Here is a 25,913-nt window from a genome sequence, read left to right as displayed (position 1 = left end):
AGAGCAGAGAGGCACTCTGTTGATGGATTGCTGAAACTTTCACAGTTTTAAAACTTACAACAGTGAAATTAATTTTGTAAACAAAGTCTGTGGGTTCTGTAAAGACAATAGTCCTATTGGGTACATCAATATGAGCCCAGGTATAGAATCAGAACTTTAACTTGCTCTATTCTGCCTTGCTTCTAGAGCTTTTGTGTCTCTCATGTCTCTCTCTGAAATACTGGATGAGTAAACAGCTCTGCTTACAAAGTGACTTGTATATTACCATAGGATGAAGTTTTTGTTAAAGACTAAAAGTGATTGATCTATGACAGACAAAGGGGTTGGTTCTTGCAAGGATCTTTCTATCAGATACTCCATGTGTTACATACATGAAAATGTCATCAAAGTACTTAAAAATTGGAAGGGAGTTAAGAAGAAAAGCAGTTATCAAAGCTTGATCAGTTTGGATGCCTGATGTAACAGGGAACTCAGTTACTGCTCTACTCCATCTTCTATGGTGGAGGAGGATTTACCAAGGCTGAAAAATAAATTATTCCAACTTTCTCATAAAAACATACTTTGAAAAACATCATTGACTGTGCACTGACCAGTCATTGATATGCCAGTGACTTTCCCATATTTTTTTTCACATTAGCAGAATGAAGTTGCTTAAAGGCCTACATGAATGTGCACAATTCACTTGTTGCTAGGCTGTCTGCTGGAAATGTTACTGTCATTTTTGCACAAGATGAGACTCTTTCTGACATGCTGGAAAATATTCTGTCTTCAAAAATATTCATCCTGAAAGCAGTTAAAATATATAAATATGTTCTTGTTAATCCTTTTTTTATATATATAATTCTTGCTGTTGCTGGACAGATGATTCTTTATGACTACAAATTGTAAGTTTTGGAGGACAAGCTTTTCTCAGTAACTCTTGAGATAGAAAAAGTTTCAGAGCACCTGAAATAGTGAAAATTATTCAATGAATGCAAATGACAGCTTTCATCTTCCTTTATGAAGCACATGCTCATGAATATATACATTTTTGCATATTCAGAAACTCAAGTGTATTTGCCTTCCAGTGAATGAAAGAATAACGAAATTATGTATTCAGAACTAGTTAAAAGTTGGGGTTTTGTTGAATTCTCCAATTTAATTGAAGTTGCTTTCCTGAGATGGAACATTGCTAAGAGGCTGCCACATTCAAGAAGGGGGTACTATTATCCCCATCTCTTTCCATCTAAAGGTTTTGTCCTATTTTAAATACCACTGGTGCTTTCAGTGATATAACAGCCTTTTGGCAGTTCAGCACTGTCTGTCTTCACAGTCCGTCCATCTAACGTAGCAGAGCATGAGAAGCTGGTCTCCTAAGGGAACTCCAACAATATCGACAGGCTTGATTGACATAAAAACAGTCTCTCTCTTTCACCTCCCCTGAACTCTTGGAGTAAATTCAGGGCCTGATTGAAGAGAGATAGGGCTTTAGCCATTGACTTCCATGGGAACAGAATTTGAACACTAGCAACTACTGCCCTCTGCTAAGCAGCCCTGAATATCTTGGCAAATGCTGTTTAGAAGCACTATCAATTTGATCCCGCTTCCTTCTCAGGACTGAAAGCCAAGTTCAGGGCTATTTATGTCTTATTAACTAGAGCAGGCTTTGGAGGGGAACTACAGCAAGCATTTAAATCTTCTTCTTGAAAAATGGGTTATGGCTTAATGAACCTTGTTCAGGTTAAAGCTGTTATTTATTCTTGATATTTCTATTTGTTACTGTCAGATAGAAGTCAAAGGAAGAGCAGTACCTTCTATCTCAAAGAGTTTATCAGGATGGAATAGCCTGAAATTTGTCACAAGTGAATCGATTCTCACTTTTCTAACAGGAAAATACCAACAGTAGATTTTCCAGATGTGCTTCAAAATGCCACACATGCTCAAAACTTTGAGGATGTCAAGAACCTAATAAAAAGATGTGCTTATTTGTTCAAAATATGAACATCTGCAGATATCCAAATTACATTTTCTATTAAGTCAGCAGTACAAAAGGTGAGAAAAGAGGCAGGGGCACAGACATTTATTTTCAGTCTGTGTGTTCACAAAAAACAAAAGGAGAAAAGTGAAAATTCCATCCAGAAGTTGATGAGTGCCCATCTGGAATAGAAGAGAGCAAAACCAGAAGTTTATAAGACTTCTGTTTTTTCCTTCTTCCCCTTCTGAAGTGTTTTTGGGGAAAATATCCCCCTTCTGCTGTAGACCTTTGATGTTCATGTAATGCTGATATTGTTTGAATTGTTTTAGTCAATATCCATAGTACCTAATTGTGATTATTTTTTTTTTGTCTGAAGTAATTTTTCTATTTTTAAAGCACTTCTGACATTTCATAAAAACATTAAAAAGGAATTCCACTTGGAACTATTTTGCTGATACAGTGGAATAGGATATGCTTTTCCAATATCTTCTGTTGCTATTTATTGGATTAGTAAGAATGATGATACTAATGTCAAACATTAATGTGTATGTAATCTTGCAAAGTCTAGAGAAACTTTCTTACAAGGGATTTCAAGAGGGCTGAAGTAAACCAGAGATTCCAGTTCTTCTGTTTTCTTAGAGACACATGTTTGAACTCCTATGACTGTTACACTCTACCTTATTTCCTGAAAGAATAAATTATTAATTTGATTTCTTTATATTTTGAGCTTGGTTACCATAGTGGTTTCCAAGTGTAAACCATTAAGATCTACATTCCTTCAGAGCTAATAAGATGTTTTTCCTCTCTTGCTGGATGTAATATGCCATGTACCTGTGATTTTAAAAAAATACCCAAACAACCAAAAACCATCTTATCTGGTCTCTGTCCTCCTGTCAGAACATTTTATTTTGGTCTTTTTGGTTTTGTTAATGTTGATCAAAATAGATAAACTCTTCCCTTAGAATTCCCCTCAAGTGGCTGTATAGGAATATTACGTCCCATGCAGAAACTTGCCCATGAAGGGCATGATACTGTTGCCCTTTTTCAGCTTCTTCCCTACCTCCTGAAAAGTCTGTCTGATGTTTTTGACATTTTTTTCTAGATGGGGGGGATAAAACTGTTTGGCAGTTCTATTCAATCTCAGTCAATTTTAGGAAGCCCCCAGTTAACACATAAGAGGTTGTCAGATGGTAATGCTGAATATTGGGAAGTTCAGAAAAGCAACAGCTTCCTGTTTGTGGTTGGCTAATATATAAAGAGAATATGTGGTACACCATGTGACTTCCTAGCTGGCTCAACCACATCATAGTATATGGGCTAATACCACATGTGTACGTTAGCAGGTCATTACGGCATGTGTAAATATCCAATGTGCAGATTGTTTTTGGATGCTCCTTCTAATGGTATCATATGTTGCTTGATAGTTATTCAGTGCTTGAAACAAAAAGCTTTTGAAGCTTCAGATGTGACGTTCAATAGATCTTTCTCTAATGCTGGCTTAGCACCTGCTCCTCCCTCACAGTCACATCAAAGAGAATTGTAAGTAACTGATTTGAAGTCATGCAGCATCACACTGTGGAGTAAAACTGGTGGAACTGCAGGGCAGTCAGCCCTGTAAAACCTCTCTATCGGCAGAAAGAATCTCTGCAGACACCTGGATGCTTTTAACCCTTCATTATTTAAAATTTAAAATGGTTGCCTGTGCATAGCTTCTACTAGAATCTGATACAATAATCGAAGTCAGAGGTGGGGAAGGACCTCTGGGGTCACACAGTTGAGCTTTCTGCCAGTAATGGATTGTTCCCTACAGTTCAGTTTCTAGTGAGTTTGGAAATTACTAGCCTGGTAAAATGGTAATGAAAAAACAAAGCTTCAGGACTAGCCTAAGTGATGCTGTCCCAATGAGAAACTGTCTTTGATGTGAGATTCTCTAGCTGTGTTGCTTCTTCGTTGCAGTTTTGAAGTGATCTCAGTTTTAGTCTAAGCTTTCTGACCCGTTTTGAGCTGGCTGTAACTGTGAGATTGGAGGAGGTGAGCTTCTTTGAACTTTACGTTTACTATGACATGAACTTTAACCAAATCTTTAATTTTATTACAAATAAGTCAGCAACTTATAGTAAGTTATAATAACTTACAACTAATCCCCCATACTGCAACATTTCCTTCATGTCCCTGCACTTCTATTCTTACAGCATTTCTAGCTTCCCAGAAACAGGAAGAGAGGGAATAAAAAGAGGTTTCTTGCCTTTTTCCATCAAAACCCCATGGTATTTAACTAGAATCTCTATTTATTGTGCTTGGGAACCCAGAAATTCCTGAAAAAATTCAGATGTGACACGTTATTTATAATTTTTTTTCAACCAGGCAAATATTGGTTTACTTACCTGTTGATGTACATAATAAAGAACAGTCTTGACATACACCTAATGAAGTGGGTAGAATTTGGCCCCTCTTTTAAGAAGGAGGTTGCAAAGGCAAGTGTGCATTGGTGAGCTAATTATACTTTTGGCTGAAAAGTATTTTAGAAGGCATTTAAAAGCTGGGTAGGTGGGTAAAGATCCTAAGGCAGTTTCCTTCCAGTTGTACCCATTTGCTGCTTCACTAGGGGGTCCAATTATGAGCTGGTTTTTGGGGTGTGCAGCTCTTTGAATATCCTTTCCTCCTGTGGCACTGGACCCCTGACTATTGTAATTGCACACGCCTGATCTCAGTTGGAGAGGAAAGGGGTTTTTCTCAGCTGCCAACTTGCTTAAAAGACGGTTTAAGAGGGAAAGAAAGCTAATCAGACTGTGCTTGGCAAAAGTCTCATTTTATTCTGTTTATTCCGATTTTTAAAGGATTGGCTGCTGAGAAACACAAAAGAGTGAGAACACTTATTCCTTAAACAGATTCTTGCGACATTTTTACAATAAAAACAGAAAGCTGCTTTAGTAAAGCACTGTTTATCCTTGCACTAATGCTGGTCATGAATACGTGTCTAAGTTAGCTGGAACTAATGCCTGACTCTACTATTCCACTACAGCAACTTCACATTCTGCGTAGGCTGATTATTTTTTCAACAATATTTGCTACATTCTTTTAAAGGCTGCCAGTATATATTTTTTTGAAGCTTAGTTAGTAAGAAGAGCTGCCAGTGAAGTCAAGGCTAAAAGAGGCAAAAAATATCTGCAGAAGGCAAGATTTTACTTCAAAAGATCAGTATTACAAAGCACCACTGTTGCTGGTATAATCACTTTCTGGGGGGGGGATGCTAATATAGACTGGGTTTCTTGTCTTTGCAGCCCCCACTGAGCCTTTGCTGTGCAAATTTGCTGATGGAGGGCAAAAGAAGCGCCAGAATCAAAGCAAATACACACAGAATGGAAGGCCGTGGCCCAGAGAAGGAGAGGTAAGTGCCACGTGGCAATTATTTTCCCGGGGTTTGGCAGAAGTCAGCTGCAGACCTGGAGGCCTCCCTTTCAGAGCTACAACAAAATCAGATTGCATGCAGAGTAAAATATTTTTTTCACAGAGAAAGCTATATAAGCAAGGGGGAGAGGGAGTTTTATGAAAATGTGTGGAGTGTGAAGTTATGGAAAAAGAATTTCAGAGCTTGGTGTGGAACTCTGTGCAGCCTTGTCCCACTGTGAGTGGCCCGTCTGCAGCCAGACCTGAGCCCAGTGTTCTCTTACTGGTGTGCCATCAGCAACTGTGGCATACCTTTTATAAATCCCATATCCATTTACACTTATACAACTCAACGATGTTATTTTCTTCATCTAGTTCCTGCTGATAAAACGTCATCAAGGAGTAGCTGGATTGTTACAAAAGGCAAAAGATGGACTTGCACATCAAAATGTATGGTCCATGTAAAAGTTCTTGAAAAGCTTATCTGAACTGGGCTATTAATTCTGTCCAAACAGTTTACACTAACCTCATCCCCATCATGTGTGCAAAGTTAAAAAAAAAAAAAATCTAATGGTTGCTTTTTGCTTTACTGCAAATAGTCTTTTACTAGAGTTTCCTTTCTATGTAAGTGCACATGAAGTGACTCCAACTGTGGGTGAAATAGGAAAGAAATGGATTAGAATCTTCAAGGGTTTGTTTACTCTTCTTGAATGTTACTATAGGCTAATGACACTTGAATATATGATGTAGATTTGGTCTCATGCATGATTATACCTAGGACGGCTGAAGGAATTGTCCGAAACACCTAGTCATTGTGTTGCTGAGGGGTTTGGTTTTTGTTTGGGTTTTTGGGGTTGTTTGTTGGGGTTTTTTGAGGGTGTGGTTGCTGTATTTACTGCAGTTTCACAAAGCAAATAAACAAAAGGTGTGTGGAATTTCTGAGTTACATGTTTATAGAGGGTTTCTGCTTTTTTGTTAACTACTTGAATTTTTAGCTAGTACTTCTAGCTTGTGACATATACATTCTATCACAACGAGCTTCTAAAACAAGTAGAAAGATGTTTTGAAAGTGTAAAAGTTTCTCCCTCCAGCAAGGTGGTTATCATACACTGTTCCAACAGCAACACTCCAAAATATTGTTTGTTTTGTGGGCTAAAGGTGCCAGCGTGGCAGCTACATTTGCAACAAGACATTAAAGAATTGTCCAAAGGTTTGTTGCACTCTTTTACATCATGTCTCAAAAAATTGACATGTCTTCTAAGGAGCCATTATGGTTTGTCATGCTAAGGATCTAAGGAAGAACAAGTGCCCAAGAAGTACTTCAAGCAGTAGACTCAGATCATCATATTCAGAGCTTCAAAAACAAAGTTCTATAATAGGAGACAATAAAAAACCTTCAATAAGGTCAACAATCCATATTTTAAAGAGCTCTAAATCCCTGTTTAAATAGTAAACACTATCAAAGCTATTATCTCCACTGTTCTATGCTTCCTTCAGTTTAAATCAATAAACATGAGAGTATAAACTAAGCCAACAAGCCACCATTATGTCTATGGCCTGAGGGCATCAGCTCATTACAGTGCATAGTTCACTTGCTGCTAGTGGAATGGCTTATTTTAAGCACAGTGATATCCCCATAGCCTAAAGGCAGGGTGTGGTTGGTGTATTTATCAGACTACTTTTCAGTGCTGGGAGACATCATTCCTTGATGTTGTTTACAGTCAACTACAGAGCTGTTGTCATGCTCTAATCTACAAATGTAGAAAGATTGTACACATACAAACTCAGAAGTCTTTCAGGCTAGAGTTGGTTTTTCCTTTCTTGGATTTTCTTGTATTTTCTCTGTTGAGTTACATCTCGTTAATACCTTGCTGCACATTAGATATTTACTACTCAAAGCATCAAATACAAGAATGCATATTCTCTTTTAGGGTCACTCATTTATTGGATTTCTTCCCCACCTTTTTCTTATTTCCAATGTAAAATCCTTCTCTGTAATTTCTCTTATATTTTATATGCAATAGTGTTTTTCTAATTCTTTGTCCTTTAATGATCATACTCTAACCACAATTCAGTTCTCTGTGTAGCAGCACTCACTTCCTACAATTATTCCTGTCAGTTCTGATTTCTTTAAAAAAGAACAGGCAGTGAGTAGTGAGAAATAATTTTTATATATGACAAGTGCCATAGTTCTGATTACAAATGGGATCTGGAAATATTCCCTGAACCTCTGCTTTTACTTTGTTGCTTCCCCAAAGAGAAGCTTTGAAATACTGTCCAAGAGATTACTCCCTCAGTATGTCTACCCTGGCCAAATCCTACAGTATCTAGACCAAGATATATTTGGCTGTTGTTCAGATAAGCCTTTGCATTCTTGAATACTTATATGAAGGACATTTTGAAAACTTCTGAGGTTTAACCAGCATTAATGCTGAGCGTGCGTGAGGATTATTGCCGGGAAGAACAGACCCCAGAGAAATGGCACTAACAGTTCTGTCACTGGCCTCAAATTTGAGTATGTGAAACAGAGAGAGGCAGCTGTGCCCAGTACTCGAAATGGCTGGAGATTTTGGAGGGAGAAGCAAAATCTTTACCTCTCTGGCCATGTTGTTCTGAAAGGTTTTGCACGCTTTTATTGAGAGCTTCTGACAAATTTTATAAGACAGGATTCCTTTCTATTTTGGTGAAGCTTTCAGGCCATACTACAGACTGTAGTAGAAAATCTTATTCCTATCATATGTTTTTGGAGATTGCTTCATAGTCATATAGAAATAGTTTAGTTGGCTGTTAAATTGGCTTCCCTTTTGAACTCAAGTCTTTAGGAATACACTGAATTTCTCTAGGGCTTTTCAGGGAGTTTTTTTGGTACTTGGTTACTTGGCCAGTTGTAACCAGGGAAGAATGCCTGACCTTGAATAGCACTTTCTAGCCCTTACCCTTCCACTCTTGTTTGAAGCCTCAGGAAATGCTCTGCAAATTTACTGAGGCATTTGACTAAGGATTTGTGATGGCTGACCAGTTCTGGACTAAGGAGCCAAGAGCTTAATTTAGTGATGGCTTTGTAAAAGGCTGTCAAATTAGGCATCTAACATACAGGTGAAATAAAGGTATAATGAAATATGCAAAGGTTGGAAATATTTACAATGGAATTCTGACCTTATAACTGAGTTATTAGTTTATTTTTTAATTTTTATTTAGGGATAGGGTTTTTTTTCCCAGTCACAGCAGTTTAATTCAGCACTCTGTTTTGAAACTTTCTCTGACAAGATCATGTTGAGATGGTGACAGAGGGTAATCATATTCAAATTCTGTCTGTAAAAGATGTTATTTAATTTACCTCTAAATTGCGATAGACAAGTCTCAAGGTGGGTGGTGTTCCTCAAAAAAACCTGTTCATTAGCTGAAAATGCATGAGGGAAAGAATTGGTACAAATTGAGATCAGATTGGATTAGAAACTGCAACTTAAATTTTACAAGATAATATTTTATTGCAAATTTACTGAAACTTTGTTTTGGTTATTCAGAAATATTTTTTTTTCATACGTGTGCTTAAGAGAGAGTTTATTTGAAATCTATCTGGTAGAAAGTGAGAAATCTCACAAACTGAAAACAAATGAAATATTTTGCATCAGCCCAAAGTTTATTATGCTTTACATACTTTTAGAAAATACAGTTTTAGAAATTTTGGCCTTTCTATATCTGGTAAACCCAGAGTGATAAAGGTGGGGTTTTTACAGTCACAAATTGTGAAATCTTTGATACTCCACTTGCAAGTTTCTGTAATATTTAGACCATATAATACTTGCATTGTCTTTCTTGCAAGTGAAAATCACCATTACAGGATTGGTGCATATATCACAACAATGACATGCACCATTGAGTGCAGCCCCTTTCTCATTTAATTTTATTTTTATGTCTATATTATTTAATAATTGCTACCACTTATTCTACTGATTGTTTTCTTCTTTCTGTAATCTGGGTTACATTTTTGTTTCTTAATATCAAAGAGGCCAACCTCTATTTCCTCCCCTTTCTTCTCTTCCTTCATTCCCCCTTTCTCCTTTATTTTCTTTCAAGATCAGCTGGTGAAATATCTAAAGAATTAAACATGGTTTTAATTTTTAATTTTTTATATTTTCTTTTATTTTTAAATAACCTAGTAGCTTGGGAATGTTGCTTTTGTTAACAGTTTATCTTTTTATCTATCTCATGACAATTTTGTCTACCCCAAAGAGTCATTTAGAGAGAAAAAAATAACAATGGGTAATTTGAGAGACTTCCCAATTTTTTTTTTTGTAAACTCAGAACCAGTGAAGGGCAGAAGGAGTTGATCCTGATGCTAGTCATCCCTTCTTTACAAGCAGCAGACTTTTAGAAATTATTAGCAGATCTATGCCAGGCCCATTTATAACTCAGCCATAAATTTATTTTTATGATTCCAAGGAGATAGGTACTACTTAGTTGTGCTCCATAATCCTCAGTGTCTAGGGCTGATATATGTAAGCTAAACACTGGTCAGTATTTTGCATGCATTTTTTCATCAAAAGCTTAGTTTAGCAAAGAGTGGAATTGAACCTGAAGAGCAGCCTACAAAAAGGGAAAAAGTCGAAGGGTGAAAATTAACTGGCAAATAAGTGAAAAGATGCAGACCAATGAGTCAAAAGTCTTGATGACACAAGAGGCTGTCATTGTGGGAAACATTTTGAAGTTTCCCAAGTGGCACAAATACCACAGACCAGTTTAAGTGGCTGAATTTTGAGTTTCTAAAGCATAGAGAAATATTTTTAAATTGTGACCTATATGCAATCACTGTCACTGAAATCAGGATTTATAAAGGAACCGTTTTTAGTCATAATAAGGGCTGTGGTCTGGTTAGAGTAGAATCAGGACTACTTACTCTCTGAGATTAGTTTTCCTAGCTTTCATTCAGACTTTTGATTTCCTTCTGCAGTAAAAAATGTCATGCCATTTTCCCCAGAGATTTTCTTGCAGTTGGGTTTTCCTCCAAATTCTACTGCTACAACACTTCTTTTTTACACAGAATAAACAGATGCTGGAGACAGGGGAAAGGGATATATCTTTTTCTGCACTCTGCTGTATCTTCGATAGATATTTGGTGGGCTGTCATTTTTAGTAGTGCTCCAAGGCATCCCTGGAAGTCTTCCCAACTTACTGTAACACACATATCTAGTGTGCAGATGTGACTGTAATCCACAGCTGATTTAACAAAGGATCAGACCCATGGCAAAACGGGTGTGCCAGATCCTCAAAAGCAGATGGTTGCTAGACCTGAAGATGGCGAGGTTAAATATGAGTTGGCTGTGGAAACAGAATAATTATGTTGTATTATATATGTCTCTACGAGGAGGATATTATCCTCTTTTTCTTTTTAACTTTTGTAACGTTCAGCACTTATCTTTCAACTTGTCAGATAAATTGGAGTGGGAACGAAGTGACTCAACACTGAGAACAGAAGCTGTATAAATCAGACTTCTAGTCCACTTCTGTAGGACAAAAAGGGTTTCTTGTCATTCATTTGGATATCTGAACTTGTATTTATTAGCTCAGTGTCTGACCACCTGAGATTCATTAATCACTTCCCAAATTTGACCTCAATATTATTCTCCTCTCCATGGCCATGTTTATTCCACAACTTGTAGCTTTTTAAGGAACACACATCACTCGGATATGCTGCATTTCTTTCATATATGTCTAAATATTGCATTTGCATTCTAAATTTCTCTTTCTCTAAAAAGGAAATATGGGGGTTTTTTAATTCAGAATTAAATTCAGGAACATTGCTAATAATGTGGAATATTTCTGACAGAATTGTTTACTCAAAAGAAGGAACTCTGCCAAGTTAAATTTTAGTGCTGACTGAGTTTATTTTATTATATCAGTATTTTAAATGAATTTCACTTGGGTTGTTGGCTCCTTTACCCTGCTTTCTCTTCCTTCTTCAATGCATTTCAGTCAGAGTATCTGCTGTCAGGTCATAAGAGATCCTTGTGCTATGATGTCTGGCAGATATTAGCAGTGATAGCAAAACAAGTACAGGAATTTCAGTGTTGAAATATCAAGTGATTCTACTCTGGTAGTCAAAAGCACACCCATTCCCCTGGGATGGAAGTCCTCCAGCATGAAAGGATGAGGAGATGAGTCAGAAGAGATGGGGAAGAGAGACTTACCATCTGGTCTAACTCCCACATTAGTTCACCACAGAAATCCCCTGAGTCTTAGGGCACAACCATGTTTTTCCGAATCTCACCTTAAAGAGGAGAAACACAAGCAGCCTTCTGTTTGGAAAATTGACCCACATCAGTGGATTTCACACTTTTTTGATTTGTAGGCCTCAACAATTTTTTCCAATGGGACTGTAGCCTACTGCATAGTGCAAAATCCTGCAGCCTGCTTTGCATAGGTGCGCCAGCACTAGGTATAGAGTGGCCAGAGCAGATTCAAAGAGATATGTGGAAGATTCATCTCAAGGAACAGATGTGGGACATCTCCATACTAGATCAATATGGTGAATTTTACACGCAGTGTGGGAAAGGCACGTGCACTGAGAGTATGTAGTGGTATGTTAGCAAAACTGTTTGTGAAAGCCACTTTCCAGCAGCAAAGAAGATATACAAGCTAAAATTTGGTCGTTTATAGATATTTCTCTTTGCTGGAAGACAGACATTGGGTGATAAAGGTTTTTATTCTGAGAGTTCAAAGAGATTTAGAAAAGAAATAATAAACCCCCTTTGTTTCACATGATATTAAAGATGTAATTTTTTAAATAATTATTCCACAACTTAATCAGTTCTTTGAGAGACTTACAAATCCAATTTACATCAGCAATGCAAATGTAATAGTATAAGAGTCTTTAATGAGGTGGATGCACTCATTTATGTTCAAATCATAACAAAGAGAGGAAAAAAAACAGAAACAGGCCACCTTGTCTTTGCCCATGGTCAAACTTTTCACAATGAAGTGTTGAACAAAGGCCTTCAGACTTCCTGGGAGAACATTTGCCTTCCACACTCCTTCTGATATTTCTTGCTACTTCTTGAAGAAAAGAGCTTAAATTTAAAGACTCTGCAGACTCTGTCTCATGCTATTATAATCTCTTTATTTGGCAATGTCCATAGTTAGAAAACTGCAGCAAAATAGGAAAAATCTTCATTCTTTTGTCCTAAATTCAGATACTTTGGTAAAAATAAGTGATAAGTAAACACATATGGTTTAAGTAGTCTTTTTTTAAAAGTCATTATTTTAAATGAGCTGCTTTTATTTCTATATCACTTACGACATTTTGAATATAGTAGCTCAGTAATCACTGTGAATCATCTTTATTATTATGTGTGGGACTGAGAGCATATACTCCATTTATTAATTACTTTAAAGGACTGCATATTGAAATGTTGAGGTGCTGAATTTTTATTCAATAGCTGAGTATGTATCCATTATCTGTCTGAGTGACATAAAAACCCTGTGGTTCGCTTGTTCTTTCACAGAAGATTTATCTGACAAATATTTTCCTAGTGTGGCGTTCCATCATCAGTGTCACTCTTCCTCAGGTGGCATTTCATAAAGAAGTGTCACTACCAGAATAAGGAATAAGTCCCTGTCCTTCTACTGAAAGATGAGCAAAACAGTGGAAGAAAAGTTGTGGAAGAAAATACTCTTCACCACAACACAGGACTGCTATAGATGCATCGGTCAGTGCCACAGTATAGTTAATACCACATTAAGCACAGTGACAGCTATATTCACTTCTGTCTTTTTGGCAGAAAAGTTAAACCTCTATCACGTGGAACTCTGAGGCAAACCCTAATGTTCTGTATTTGGTATTTTTGGAATTCCTGTTTGTGTGCTATGGAGAAAAGTACAGACAATTTTCCAGTAAGTTATTATTGCTCATCAGTTTTTATTCCTGATGAATAAGGATGCTTCAGACCATAAATCTTTCACTGGTCCAGGCTAACTGTTTTCTCTCCTGGGCTTCCAGCCAGCATAATTTTGTAGGGAGGAATGACACAACTTGATGAGAAAGAAGTAAATAGTCCTCTGTTAGCAGCTATTGGAAACAGCAGCTGTTTAAGGCTATTCAGCAGTGGGGGATATTAGCAATGTTACTGGGCAAACTGTAGGTGGTGTGCCATGTGCACGTATTGCCACACACTGCACCAGATTTCTCCAATAGGAAGCTTTCATTTACTGGCAAATGGAATAGTGATATTTATAGTGGTGACTTCTGAAGTACTTGGACAGATTCTGGTAATTTGTCACTGTCCAATATGGATATGGACTAGGGATAACAAGATGAGTGTCTGGCCTTTCATATTTTGATACCTGCCAGGCCCACAACAGTATCTCTTATTCCTAATACTACCAGTATGTAATGGACGTGATGCTAATACATAAGAGAATGGAGTATGTGCAGTTCATCTGGATACACCCTCACACAGCTCTGGGCTGTGATGGGGTTGGAGGAGAAGCTGAGAGTCTGTGCACAAATATCCATGAAGCAAGTAACTGAAAGCAGCATGTGTGTGTGTTTGTAGGTCTTGTCTGGACACAGAGAGTTGTTAGGGCTCCAGTGAAAGTGATGCTGCAATTTATCCTTTCTGCACCCTCATATTTGCATATGTCAAACTAAAATAAGAGCAACTATTCATTTTTCATTTTCCTCCCAGCCCTTCCTCCCTTGCTGTGATGTTCTCCCCAGCTTACACTAAGGCAAGAGTTGTAGTGAGCTCTGATCCACACATCTCTAAGGACTGTTAGATTTAGAAACTGCCATATTTATAAAGCTTGGATCTCTCCTTTCCCAGGGGATTATAAGGGGTGTTTTTCTTACTCTTGAGTATACACATTAAAAATGTTAAAATGGCAACATCTTGATTTATAGAGAATATCTTGTTATTTTTAAGTTTTTAAAAAATTCTTAGAACTAATTTTTCTGTCCCTCTAGGACTTGTACATTCCATTTAAGTTGTCTTTACCAGCACAGAAATATAAAAAGAGAGCAATAACAACTTTTTCAAGTGTTGAGAAGAGACAGGAAAATAGAAGGGGATTTTTTTTCTCTAAAATATATTGCAGTCAAAAATTGTTTTATTGTCTCTTTTTTGGGATGAACTGTGTACCTTGCTATTAGTAATTAATGAAGCCTTACCGAACACTAAAATATGCTGAGAATGTCTAAGGTATGAGATTCTAAACCGAGTTAAGCATATCATCCCTTGTGATTTTCTTATGATTTTCTAAGCTGTTTTATTTTTTTATGACAGAATTTGCAATGGTTTGAGTCACATTAAGTTTGATTCTTTGGCATTTTAAACTTGCAGAAATAGCCATTTTTATTTTTCTTTGTATTAAATTAATGCATTTAAAAATAATAACCATGAATTCTTGGCCTTAGTCTTCTGAATTATCCTTTGATAGACAGTACATATTTTATTAAAACAATGGCATTTTCAATAAGCAAAGCATTTCCTCTAGCATCTGTTTAGAAGAAAAATGAGAAAAATATCCAAATTTAATGATGACATGAACAAAACTTTTTTGGCTATGTCAGGTAGTGTGAAGCCTTCTCTTTTAGATCAGAAATTATTTTTGGCCTCTGGAAACTTGGACCGTCTCCTCTTAGACCAGTGTGCCCAGCTAACCTGGCTCTTCCAGAAGTGCTGCCTCCTCTTTGCCTGCTCATCACCATAGCTTTCACCCTGACTGCTCACCTGCCTGCATGGGAACTGGCCAGGCCCAAATACATTCCTGACCTGTCTGAGTATCCATCTGAAAGGGGGCAGATGCCATTATTCAAAAGTAATTTGGTAGATGGGTCCAGGGGCATTGAGAACTCCCACCAGGAGTGCAGACCCTGCTGCGTGGTTGGCAAAGCACCTGTCCTTGCAGCACATGCTGCTGTCTCCCATTTCAGGCAGCAAGCATATGGTCTGTATGACAAGTAAAGAGAAATACAGTTCCTTAGGGTGGGATGATGCCATGGCCATTTTTCAGCTGCTCCCAAAAGGGAAAGGAGCACCTTGAGTACTGGGAATCCTCTCCTCTCCCACATAAAGGGAGGTGTCTTCCCATTCCCTGGTAGTGTCTTAGAACAACAAGTTTTTTACAAAGGGAGGGAAAGAAAAATAAATTAAGACAAAAAGTCAAAGGAAGTGCTTTATGTGGGAGGAGAGATTTGCAGTCATACATCTTAAAGTAAATGCTGGGGAAAAAGCTGGTCCTTCCTGCACATTTTTGACTGCCCTTTTGGAGCACAAGGTGGAACAGAAAATTCAGGCTTTAGCTGAGAGTTCTCTCCCTGTAATTCCTGCCATACCTGTGGATATGTCTGCTAATGGTGGTGGTGGTGACAGTTGTTAACTGGACACTGTTTTGACACTGCCAAATCCTTTCTCACAGGTCACATTCTGCTTGGTGGTGAACTGCAGTTGAAAGGCTCTGTGTAGCCCATTAACAAATTCTTTCACTGTCCAGACCTCTGAAGTATTTTAAAAGCCTTGTTTAAAAGCTCAAGCACTTCTTTTTTTGTTGGTTGGTTGGTATTTTCTGCTTCACAGCCCTCTTTCTGTTTCTTGTGTCATGGTAATGAATTAACTCTAAGTACAAGTGACAGCCAGGAGAAATGGTAGACTGGGGTCATGCAAGGTGTGGCTTTTGTAGCAAAGATGAAACTCCTTCCTGAAAAGCCCTCATGAAGTTGACTTTAGAGCATTTGCCAACTACCTGTCTTGCAGTAAACAGCAGGATTTGGCCTTGTCTTGTCACAGTGAACAATCGGATTTGAATACATTGATCTCAGTGGAGTTATTAACTGATACTTGTGCAACAAAAACACCGTTTGGCCCAAATGTTATGGAGAAATGATGGCAGCCTACATACTGAACAGATCCATTTCTCAGTGGTCACTGAAGCAGGGGAGGTATCCAATCTGTCCGTGATGCTTTGGGCTGTCTGAGCTTCCGTGGAGAATGTAGATTTCCATTTAAGTTGCATTCAGTTTTTATTCATGTTGGCTTAGAATATGTTAAATGTCCTTTTTTTCTTTCTTTCTTTCTTTCTTTCTTTCTTTCTTTCTTTCTTTCTTTCTTTCTTTCTTTCTTTCTTTCTTTCTTTCTTTCTTTCTTTCTTTCTTTCTTCAGAAATATTTAATATTTTTTTTTCTCTCCTAACTATGTGCAGGCTGGCATGGCTTTGACTTACGATCCAACAGCTGCTATACAGAATGGGTAAGATTTCTTTCTTTCTTTCTTTCTTTCTTTCTTTCTTTCTTTCTTTCTTTCTTTCTTTCTTAGAATATGTTAAATGTCCTTTCTTTCTTTCTTTCTTTCTTTCTTTCTTTCTTTCTTTCTTTCTTTCTTTCTTTCTTTCTTTCTTTCTTTCTTTCTTTCTTTCTTTCTTTCTTTCTTTCTTTTTTTTTTTTTTTTCTGCAGTAATAGTAAAAATCTGTTTTTCTTCCCTAACTATGTGCAGGCTGGCATGGCTTTGACTTACGATCCAACAGCTGCTATACAGAATGGGTAAGAAATGCATGTTTTCTTATGTCTTTTAAAAAACTATTTCAAATGCCATCTTCTGTTTTCTCTCTGTGGTGAAACTGACTCAGAAGCAAATTCAGTCAGTCATTATTTTGTCTGAAGCATGTAGTGCTATATTGTCAAATTCTTCTTTTAGTTTCCCTTTTGCTGTTATGCCCTCTTGTTTGTAATATCCATGTGAATGGGAAGTTGTTTTTCTTAATAGTTTCCATCTCTATTCAGCAAATGTTAGTGGATTTTTTTTAAACTCTCTCTGTCATGAAATGGAAACCAGTAAAATGTCCCTTTCCTGACTTTGCTTTGTTAAAATAATCATTGAAGATTCCAGCCTATTTTGGATAATAGAGCTGTTACTTCATCTGGGGTTCCCTCCACGGGCTGGCTGGCTTCCATGGCATTGTCTGAATAGAAATGCCAAAGAGGGAGAAGACCTTAAATTACTGTGTAAGCAGATGGGATTTAGGGGTAAAACTCTGAGCAAAACTGTTCTTCATTTCTCAACTACCAGTGCTGACACAAAGAGTTGTAACATATGGTTTTTTTCAAATTTAGCAGAGAAGTTACATCATCATATTATTTACCTGCATTATTACATTCCCAATTAATTCATGAGCTAGAAAACCAGTCTTGAAATATAGCTATCCTTTCATATAGGCTAACAACAACTGGAAGAGAAGCAGGGGGTTTGGCCCTAAACTCTTCGACAGTTGCTGTTTGATCAGAGAGATGTTTGATATGATTATCAAATACCATTCATATTCCTGTCTGCATTCTCCAACTGAAGGGGAGAATGCATTGATACAGATGAGAGTGGATTTATTTTTTAAGTATTTGTTAGGGCACGGCCAGTTAAAGGATTTAGAAAAAAATTTAACATTCTCAGTAGATGTACAAAAAATGATTAATAATAGTATATTTTACTTAATTGCCCTTTACTATTAATAGCTTTGTAGAACCTGTAATATTTCCATGTTATGGAGGAAGCAGCCAAACCAGAGCAATTCAGAAAAAAGAGGGGTTTTGCAGAGTTGTGATTACAGAATCTTCTGGGTTTGTTGCCCAGTTCTGACCTCCCAAATGAGTCTTTCTTCTCCATCTTCAGACTTTTCAGCTGTTAACACATTATAGGCTATAAATAAAAACATTGATAGTTCATAGTCCACGAGTGCTTCATCCAGACAACTACTTTTATTTCAAAGGAATTTTTGCAAGTTATTTGTGTGAATGTTTTGGAAACTGTAATTTGAATGATCCCTTGAGTTTAATATAATTTTACTTCAAGAAAAAAAAATTGAAAATAAGAAATTTATCTCAGAATCAGACATCATTTGTATTGGAGATTAAGCATATTGCTGAGGTGTTCAAGCTGCTCACTGATCAGCTGGTCACTCAATTGTTTGAACATGCTGTTACTGGTCATTGGGTAAAGAAATAGTACCCAATGGAGAATTTCAGCTCCGCAAGTTTTTTTTTTAATGTTCTTTTCTTTGTATAGCATGGAATAAGCTACAACGCTGCGTATCTAAGAGTGACAATTATCACTTTTACATACTTCTTTTTAGAGTGTCAAAATATTTTCAGTTTTGTCTGGGTAAAACAATCTCATTCAAAATGCTCTAACAGTGAGATCTTGATTGTATGCAGTATCATGAGGAGAAGCTCTTACTATGTGGAAAAATCTATTTATTCACCAAAAGTTAAACAACTGTTATTCATCCTTTAGTTACATCTTTAAAATGCTGTCACCTGAGGATCATCAGGACCCTCTGGTTACACAGTTTCTTTTAGATCCCCAGGCATTCATTTAATAGTCTCTATATATCCTGTAGTTATAAATGTTTACTATTTTTTCATAAACCTTTTTACTTGCAAGAACAATAAAAAGCTAACCTGTGGATTTTATTTTAGCTAAGTCCGGGAGCACCTTGATGCTTTGCATGTAAAAAGAGCAAATGCAATTTGTTGCTCACTGATGCAAGACACAGGTATAAAACCAGGTGTGTGTCCATGATGAAGGCTCTTAAACACTAGGAAGTAAAACAGGTTAACTTAATTGTCAGTCAAGAGTTGTGAAGCAAACACATTCATTGCTCATCCTCACAGTGAGAACACTCTGGAAGTGAGCACAAACCTGTGTTGATGGTCTTGTCATACCCTCTATATGGGTAATATGCTGCTGGATACTTTGGCAGTAAGGTCGACCAGGCTTTTAAGGTTTGCATGGAGCAACTCAAGTGTCTGCAAAACAAGGACTGCTTTCTTGTGGTAGGTCTCTTTGGTGCAGTCAGGTTAAGCACAGCTCAGGAATTGTTAGTGTGATGTGGCAAGCATGAGTCACTCAGTCCTTAGAGTGTCCACCATCAGGGAGTTTAAAAAACTGAGGTTGGAGATGGAAAGTATGAAGACACCCAAGCCAAACTACATCATTCAGGTGATGCATGAATTGCCAATAAGACTTAAAAAGGAAGATTAACTGTACATGCTGACATCTATTAGAGTCCTTTATAGGGCTGATGGATGCATTTTCATGCACATTGCTGTGCCCATGCAGGATTATGTGGAGGATAGAAGCCAGCTAGAGACATGTCCCTCTGCAGGTGTCAGGAGGTGATATTGAAAATTCATTTGCACCCTTTTTGAAAGGCTTGAATTATATTAGGGTTTGGGTTGTGGCATAACCAAAGGAAGAATTTGAACTCTTGTTGTCCAGATGAAAGGATGGGTTCTCATTGCTCTTGGTGTAGTACTATCACTTTTATTACTGTATAACTGCATATTTGACTTGAAAATCTGTAGCACGAATAAAACAAAAGAAAGAGAAAGAGGCTTTCACTAAAAATAGCTAAGGATTTTTTCCCCACAATGGAATAGATAATTTTCTTCTGAGTCTATTAGATTGTAAAGCTTGATTCCCCATTTAATTATATTGTTTTTATGCCCATGTAACTCTGTTTAAGCATGCAGTGGAGTTACATCACTGTAAAGCTGGTATAATGGAGTGGAGAATCTGGCCCACAGTGTACAATAGCATTGAAGCATGAGTTACTGAAGATGTGGTAAGCACACACTTCAGTAGATAAGCTCTTTCCCCTGCCAATCTCTTGGTGCCTCTTTTGTTTTATTATCAGCCTTTTCTGAATTGCATTTACAAAGGTACTCAGGTTTTATTTTGGGGACTAGTATGCCTGTTGTAATATGCTATTGATTTTTCAATTTGTGGTATTAATATTGTTTTGGTGGTTTAATGCACTCATACAAAGAACAAAGTAGAGCTCTTGTACTTGGACTGTAAGGATGCTCATTTAAGATGTTCCTGAGGCTGGATTTCTGCTGGCCATTTGACTAAGGTTGTGATGTACTGTATCAGTTTAATATCTGGATATCTAGGGAACTATATTGCACATTTGCTGGCCAATGGGCTCAATATTCAGATAGGTCTTTTTCATCTCAAACATCTGACTCTGTGGCTTATTGCAACAGAAAATTGCTGCCTTGATAACACTTGGTAATACTCCTACATTATGTGAGCCCCAGGATACTATTTATGAATCTAACTTTTTCAGTACTGCCTGCAGGCACAAGGCATGAGCAAATGGTGTTTATTGCAGTGCAAATAGGGTCTTGCTCTTGTGCAGATTCTGTGTGGAATCTTGCACATTCCCCCATAGGATGGGAACCATATGGATTTTTTTTTTCCCCATTTTTTGGCAGGGAACTGGCGACCAGACGCTACAGATAATTCAGTTCCCAAATGCAGAGGGAGGGTTAATGTAGGAGGAGAGTATGTGCTTTGTCTGTTAAGCAACAAACTGTTCTTAAAGCATTGCCCGTGTGTACTTGGTGATGTATTGGGAATGTGGTTCTTTTTAACATCTTTTAAAAACATGTTCTTTTGAGTCTTTTATAAACCCTCATTCAGGAAAGTTCATTAAAGTCTCCTTGCCTCCCAGTGATGAGTTTTCCCTGTGCTTATAGAATCCAGGCATGCTGAAAAAGTCTTATTTTTAATACAAGGGCCATGTGCATTTTTCCTCATCCCTGTCACCTGCCTTTCTATGCTGTTGGTTCTAGCAAAGCAGAAGGAGCTGAGGAGCAGCAACACTGGCTCACACCTGCAAAGAACTGTGAGGGCCAATATAAGGATGCAAACTGCATTTGTGGAAAATACAGCTGAGCCTTTTGGAGACCTCTACTTAGAGCCCACAGGTCAACTACCACAAAGCCTACAGCTCTCAAAGTACATTACCAAATACTGTATCTTTTAACGCCAGGAGATCTGGGGGTATCACTGAACAATATATCTAAAATGAGACAAAGCCAGTGTATAGCCTCTTTCTACTCCTCTTTCTGAGGTGCATATCCTGAGAATACTGTATTTCCTTGGACTTTGTCACAATAGGCATGTTTCACCTCATGTCATCTCTCCCTGAGCCTCTAAAGAAAAAAAAAAAAAGCAAGCCCAAGATCACATGTCAACATCAGTAGCCCAGATCTTGTTGGGATGCTGTAGGGTGTACATCACAACAGGCCACTTTTGCATTTTACTTCTTCCTATCTTTCACTAGGTGCCCAGCCTCTCCCCAATGCCAATTGCATGTTAGGATGTTAGCCTATTTGTATGTAAAAGGGATTTGAGGAGATGCCTCAATGTGAGATTATTTTAAGCCTCTTTGTCAGCAGGCCCTGCCAGGATGGTGCATTGTGGCAGGTTGAGCATCCTGCACCCGGGAGTGGAGCACTCCACTTGATTCTGCCCCCGGTGGGGATACTGCTGTCCTCACCACACCACTGTGCTTCACATGTGGCAGAGATATCCACCTGACACTGCAGCAGGAAGACAACAAACCTTAGTCTCTGTGTATAAGGGATTCCTGATTGCAAAATGTTTGACATACAGCCTGTTACAGTGTCTCAAACTGTTAAACTTGATTTATTAATATTCAAATTGAAACATATTAGCTGGATTTTCTCACACTGTCATTTGCTGCATCAGATTTCCTTCCTTTCCCTTCTTTGACACTCTGGTGCATGCATTTTCACAATATAGCTGAGTGTCCTGATAGTATGTTTTATTCGATGCTTATTTGAGAGCATTCCAAACTGTGACAGATAAATGGTATTGGCAGGGATGTTGAAAGGGCTCTATTTTTCATATTACCAGAGTGTATTATTCCACAAGCTTATGTACTATTCAGATAACTGCATCTCTAAGCTGAAGCTGAAATGGTTAGCTGTCTGTCATGTTCTTGGCTTAGCACACAATTTCTGTAATTAGGTAGTATTTGCTGGGATTTATTGGAGAGTTCATTCCAAAGTGTCAGCAGTACTTTCAAATTGAAAGATTTTTGTCCCCTGTATTTGCCTTTGTCCAAGTAGTTCATATGCAACATGAGTATGAGTGAGCATCAGTGGCAGGCTAATGAATAGAATAAGAACGGAATTAACAAAAATATGTCGTTTTCTCGAAAGAGTTTTCTTTTTATAGTGCCCTTCAGTTCAAGAGGTTTATATGTATTTCTGTTATACATTTTTTCTAGAAAGTAAATTCTCTCAGTCTGCTATTGGCTGTTTTCATTTGCCACATGCAGCATTTCTTTCTTCATCCACTTAGCAACAGCATAGCCAAAGTGATTTGTGGTTAACCTTGATCTGGGAGAAGACCCCTTTAACAGGACGTAGATAACAAATGCACCATGCTAGTACCATAGGTGAATCTGGCTAGTGCTGTAAAAATACTTTCCCCACCAATGCTGTATGAACTAAATGTTTGATAAAAGCAGTGGGATACAAATACCTCTAAGTTCTCCTGATAGGATATATATAAAATTGGTCAAAGGCACAGTTTTAAAATAGTCTCCGTGTGAGCATTGTAAGGGCAGATAAATGTTCCTAAAATAGCAATGTATTTCTATTAAACAAAAAATCACTCAGTTGCCACCTGCTGCTTTTGGCATTTTAAAATCTTATTTGGAATAGAGAGAACAAATGATTGCTTCTCTGTCTCCCTCTCCACTCCTAACTTTGAATGTTTCCACCGAAACTTCAATGACAGCAGCCTGTTTTTCCAAGCCTATTGGTTGGATGAAGTCGGTGGTTATTTGAGCCTGCATCCAGAATGAATGCATCCAGTCTGAACTAGACTGATTAGTACTAAATCCAGGATGCCAGGGTGATCAGGAAATAGAACACTTGTTGAAACACCAGTAATGAATTTTTTGTTGCATGGCTCTGATGGAAAGCTACTGTTGATTGCCTCAGTGTGGAAAGGAAAAAAACATAAAAAGGCAAGGAGTGTAATGCACTTCACTGTTAAAGGAGAGCATATATGAACAATCTGTTACTTGTAAGATTGCTGCACACTGTGTGAGAAGGGTCTGCATGAGAGTTAGTTTGGACAAGGGACCATTGCATTGGAGTATGTTTCCCTCTCTTGGAGTCCAAAATATCAGCATTTTGACAGTTGTAAGACCATAATAATTCTTTTTTTTAAGCAATTTTATTATTTTTTTTTGGCTGACAGTTAAAAATGAAAAACGGTCAAATGCAAAAATCTTTACAAGTACACACATATTAAGTACTTAGACAATCCACCAGTAGTGATATTTCCTAGTGATAATTTCATTAAAAATCATTAACCTACAGGGAAGAAGAAGAATAGTAACATTTATTACCATCAAGCAAGAGATAGTGCAACTTTTTTTCATAGCGTGCAGCAGTGGAAATAGAAAAAACTAAATCTGAGATGTTCAGTGCTGCCTAGGGCATTTAGACTCATAATTTGTGATGCATTCCAATAGAAGGTAGGTTTTTTGCTTTCTGCCTAGATGAATTGAAAATTTCAGCCAGAGTTTTTGTAGCCATCCCTTCATAAAATAATTCAGGCATGTATATGGAATGTGTTACTTGCAGCACTGAAGCATTAAGATCTGAAAAGAAAGCAGTACCACGTGTAAAAATGAAATCAGTAATATTGTCTCCGATATCATGTAAGAAATTCCCTTTTGCTAGCTAGTACTCTGGAAAATCAGCTGTCTTTGCATTTCAGTTAATTACTTCTTGTATCATGAAGTTCTTTATTTTTGCTAGTTGAAGTGAAAAAAAAAATGCTTTGTGTAAATATTCCTCCTCCTTTCCGTTTTCCAGATCTGTTCAGTGGAGCCATCACATCTTCTTTATTGTGGTTTTGGAAATAGATGGGCATAATTACCTGTGTAGACTTTTTTGCCTGGGAGGCAGTGAATTAGTCAGTCAGAGCCTAAGCAGTTGAAGGGGTCAAAAAAATCTTGCTTTTGTTCTTTGTTTGCAGATTTTATTCCTCACCGTACAGTATTCCAACAAACCGCATGATTCCACAGACATCAATCACGCCATTCATTGCTGCTTCCCCTGTCTCTACATATCAGGTACGTCAGATTTGTGCTTGTCTACTATGTTTCCCAGTTAATTATGTTTTGGATGTGGATGAAAGCACGGTGTATACCACAGAAAATTGTGTGAGTGCTTGTGCTCTTGAGTAACACTTTAAACAAAAGGCTTTCTAGTAGAATTCAGGTATCATTTGATGTATAGTTTTAAATGTTTCCTGCATTCCGTACACTAGCAATGAAAGCCAGGGTTATTTTTTTGTATTTCTATCAGCTTCTTTAGAAAACAGCATTTTTCTTCATTTCCATTTGACAACAGCAGAAGCTTGTCATTCTTACTGAAATGTTTTGTCCTTTTAGCCCTTGGTCCTTTTTTTGTTAGCCAAAAGTTTTATTTAAGTGTGCTTTTTAATAATTTATGTTGACTGCGTTGGACTTTGACCTTGGCTATATTTGCTTCAGTAACAGCATCCTTTAAAAGCACTTGTTTTTATCCAATAATCCTTGACAAAGCAAATTAGTTGAAGATAACTGTCCCCATATCCTTCTTCAGTCTCCCACATATTTTGTTGTTCAGAATTTCTCTTTTCAGCATATCCCTCACAGATCTTCACTGGAACATTATTGCCATGTTCTGGCTCTCTGAGATGGGAGTCAAAGCCAGGCTGTACAGTTTTACTATTGGCCATTCTCTGGGAATGTATCACTGCACTCTGATGCTGGTCATTGGCTCTACACTTTCCCATTTCAGTTATTTCTGTCCTATAGCATCAGTGCTCTTTCAATCTTGAGCCCTACCTGACATAATCTACCCAAACTTGCAAAACTGCATAGTAGTTTGTTTAGTGGACTGGATTTTTTGAGATGGTGAGCTACTGCTCACAGGTGATTCTGGGAGGTTGTGCTTGCGTTTACTGTTGTTTTAACATTGATACTGTTGTTTTAAACTTGATAATTTATTGTCATTTTCTCTGACATTTTGTTGTTTAATTTCAGATGGCTATGTAACACTTGCCAAACAGAAGTTGTTTTGGTAAAATAAATTTAGGAAATTTAGCAAATGGCAACTCCAAAGAAATGTCAGTGCCAGAGATATACAAGTGCAGCTCACGTGCATGTTTCTCAGTAGCAAAGCTGGCTTAAGAGAGTTGTACCTCTTCCCTCTTACTCAGGCCACTGAATTCAGTCTGAGCCACTTATTCCTATCAGTGCTCCACAGTTCACAGTTGCTTTCTGCTGCCTTCCTGACTTGAACCATTTCTTTGGCTCATGGTTTCATGCATTTGCATGGTGTGATGCATTTTTACCAAAAACATTTATTTTGTTTGGTTATTTTTTTACCCAATAGTTTGCAATGGAAGCCCTAAGACATTTGCCCTGGCAAAGTGAAGGAACTGCAAGTGTGCAAGGGTGGGAGCAATGAATGAACAGCTGCAAACTGTGGCAGCTCTAATATATTTTAACTAGTGAGGATTCACAGCAGAAAAGGTTGTAGCAGAGGTGTGCTTGCACATGTGTGTGCTGATTTTGGTTCTAAAGTTATTTCACTGAACTGGCTTTTCAACAAAAGATCTACTTTGATAAACTTCAGCAAGTGTTGAGGTACACAGTTATACAATTAATTCTCACCACTAACTTTATGAACAAAATCACAGG

At 37.6% G+C, this 25,913-nt stretch overlaps 1 protein-coding gene across 2 annotated transcripts in view; it reads left to right on the top strand.

The window, feature by feature from the left end:
• RBMS3 (RNA binding motif, single stranded interacting protein 3) overlaps positions 1 to 25,913 on the top strand; it is a 344,868-nt gene that overhangs the window by 259,588 nt on the left and 59,367 nt on the right. For both annotated transcript variants that reach the window (XM_010007500.1, XM_010007501.1), the window contains exons 6-8: positions 5,236 to 5,342; positions 16,538 to 16,584; positions 24,200 to 24,296. In XM_010007500.1, coding sequence (XP_010005802.1) covers positions 5,236 to 5,342; positions 16,538 to 16,584; positions 24,200 to 24,296 — 251 coding nt within the window. The remainder of the gene's footprint in view (positions 1 to 5,235; positions 5,343 to 16,537; positions 16,585 to 24,199; positions 24,297 to 25,913) is intronic.

Source organism: Chaetura pelagica, unplaced genomic scaffold (genome assembly GCF_000747805.2).
Source record: "Chaetura pelagica isolate M959 unplaced genomic scaffold, ChaPel_1.0 scaffold10, whole genome shotgun sequence".
Lineage (NCBI taxonomy): Eukaryota > Metazoa > Chordata > Aves > Apodiformes > Apodidae > Chaetura > Chaetura pelagica.
This window is presented reverse-complemented; position numbering and strand designations above follow the sequence as displayed.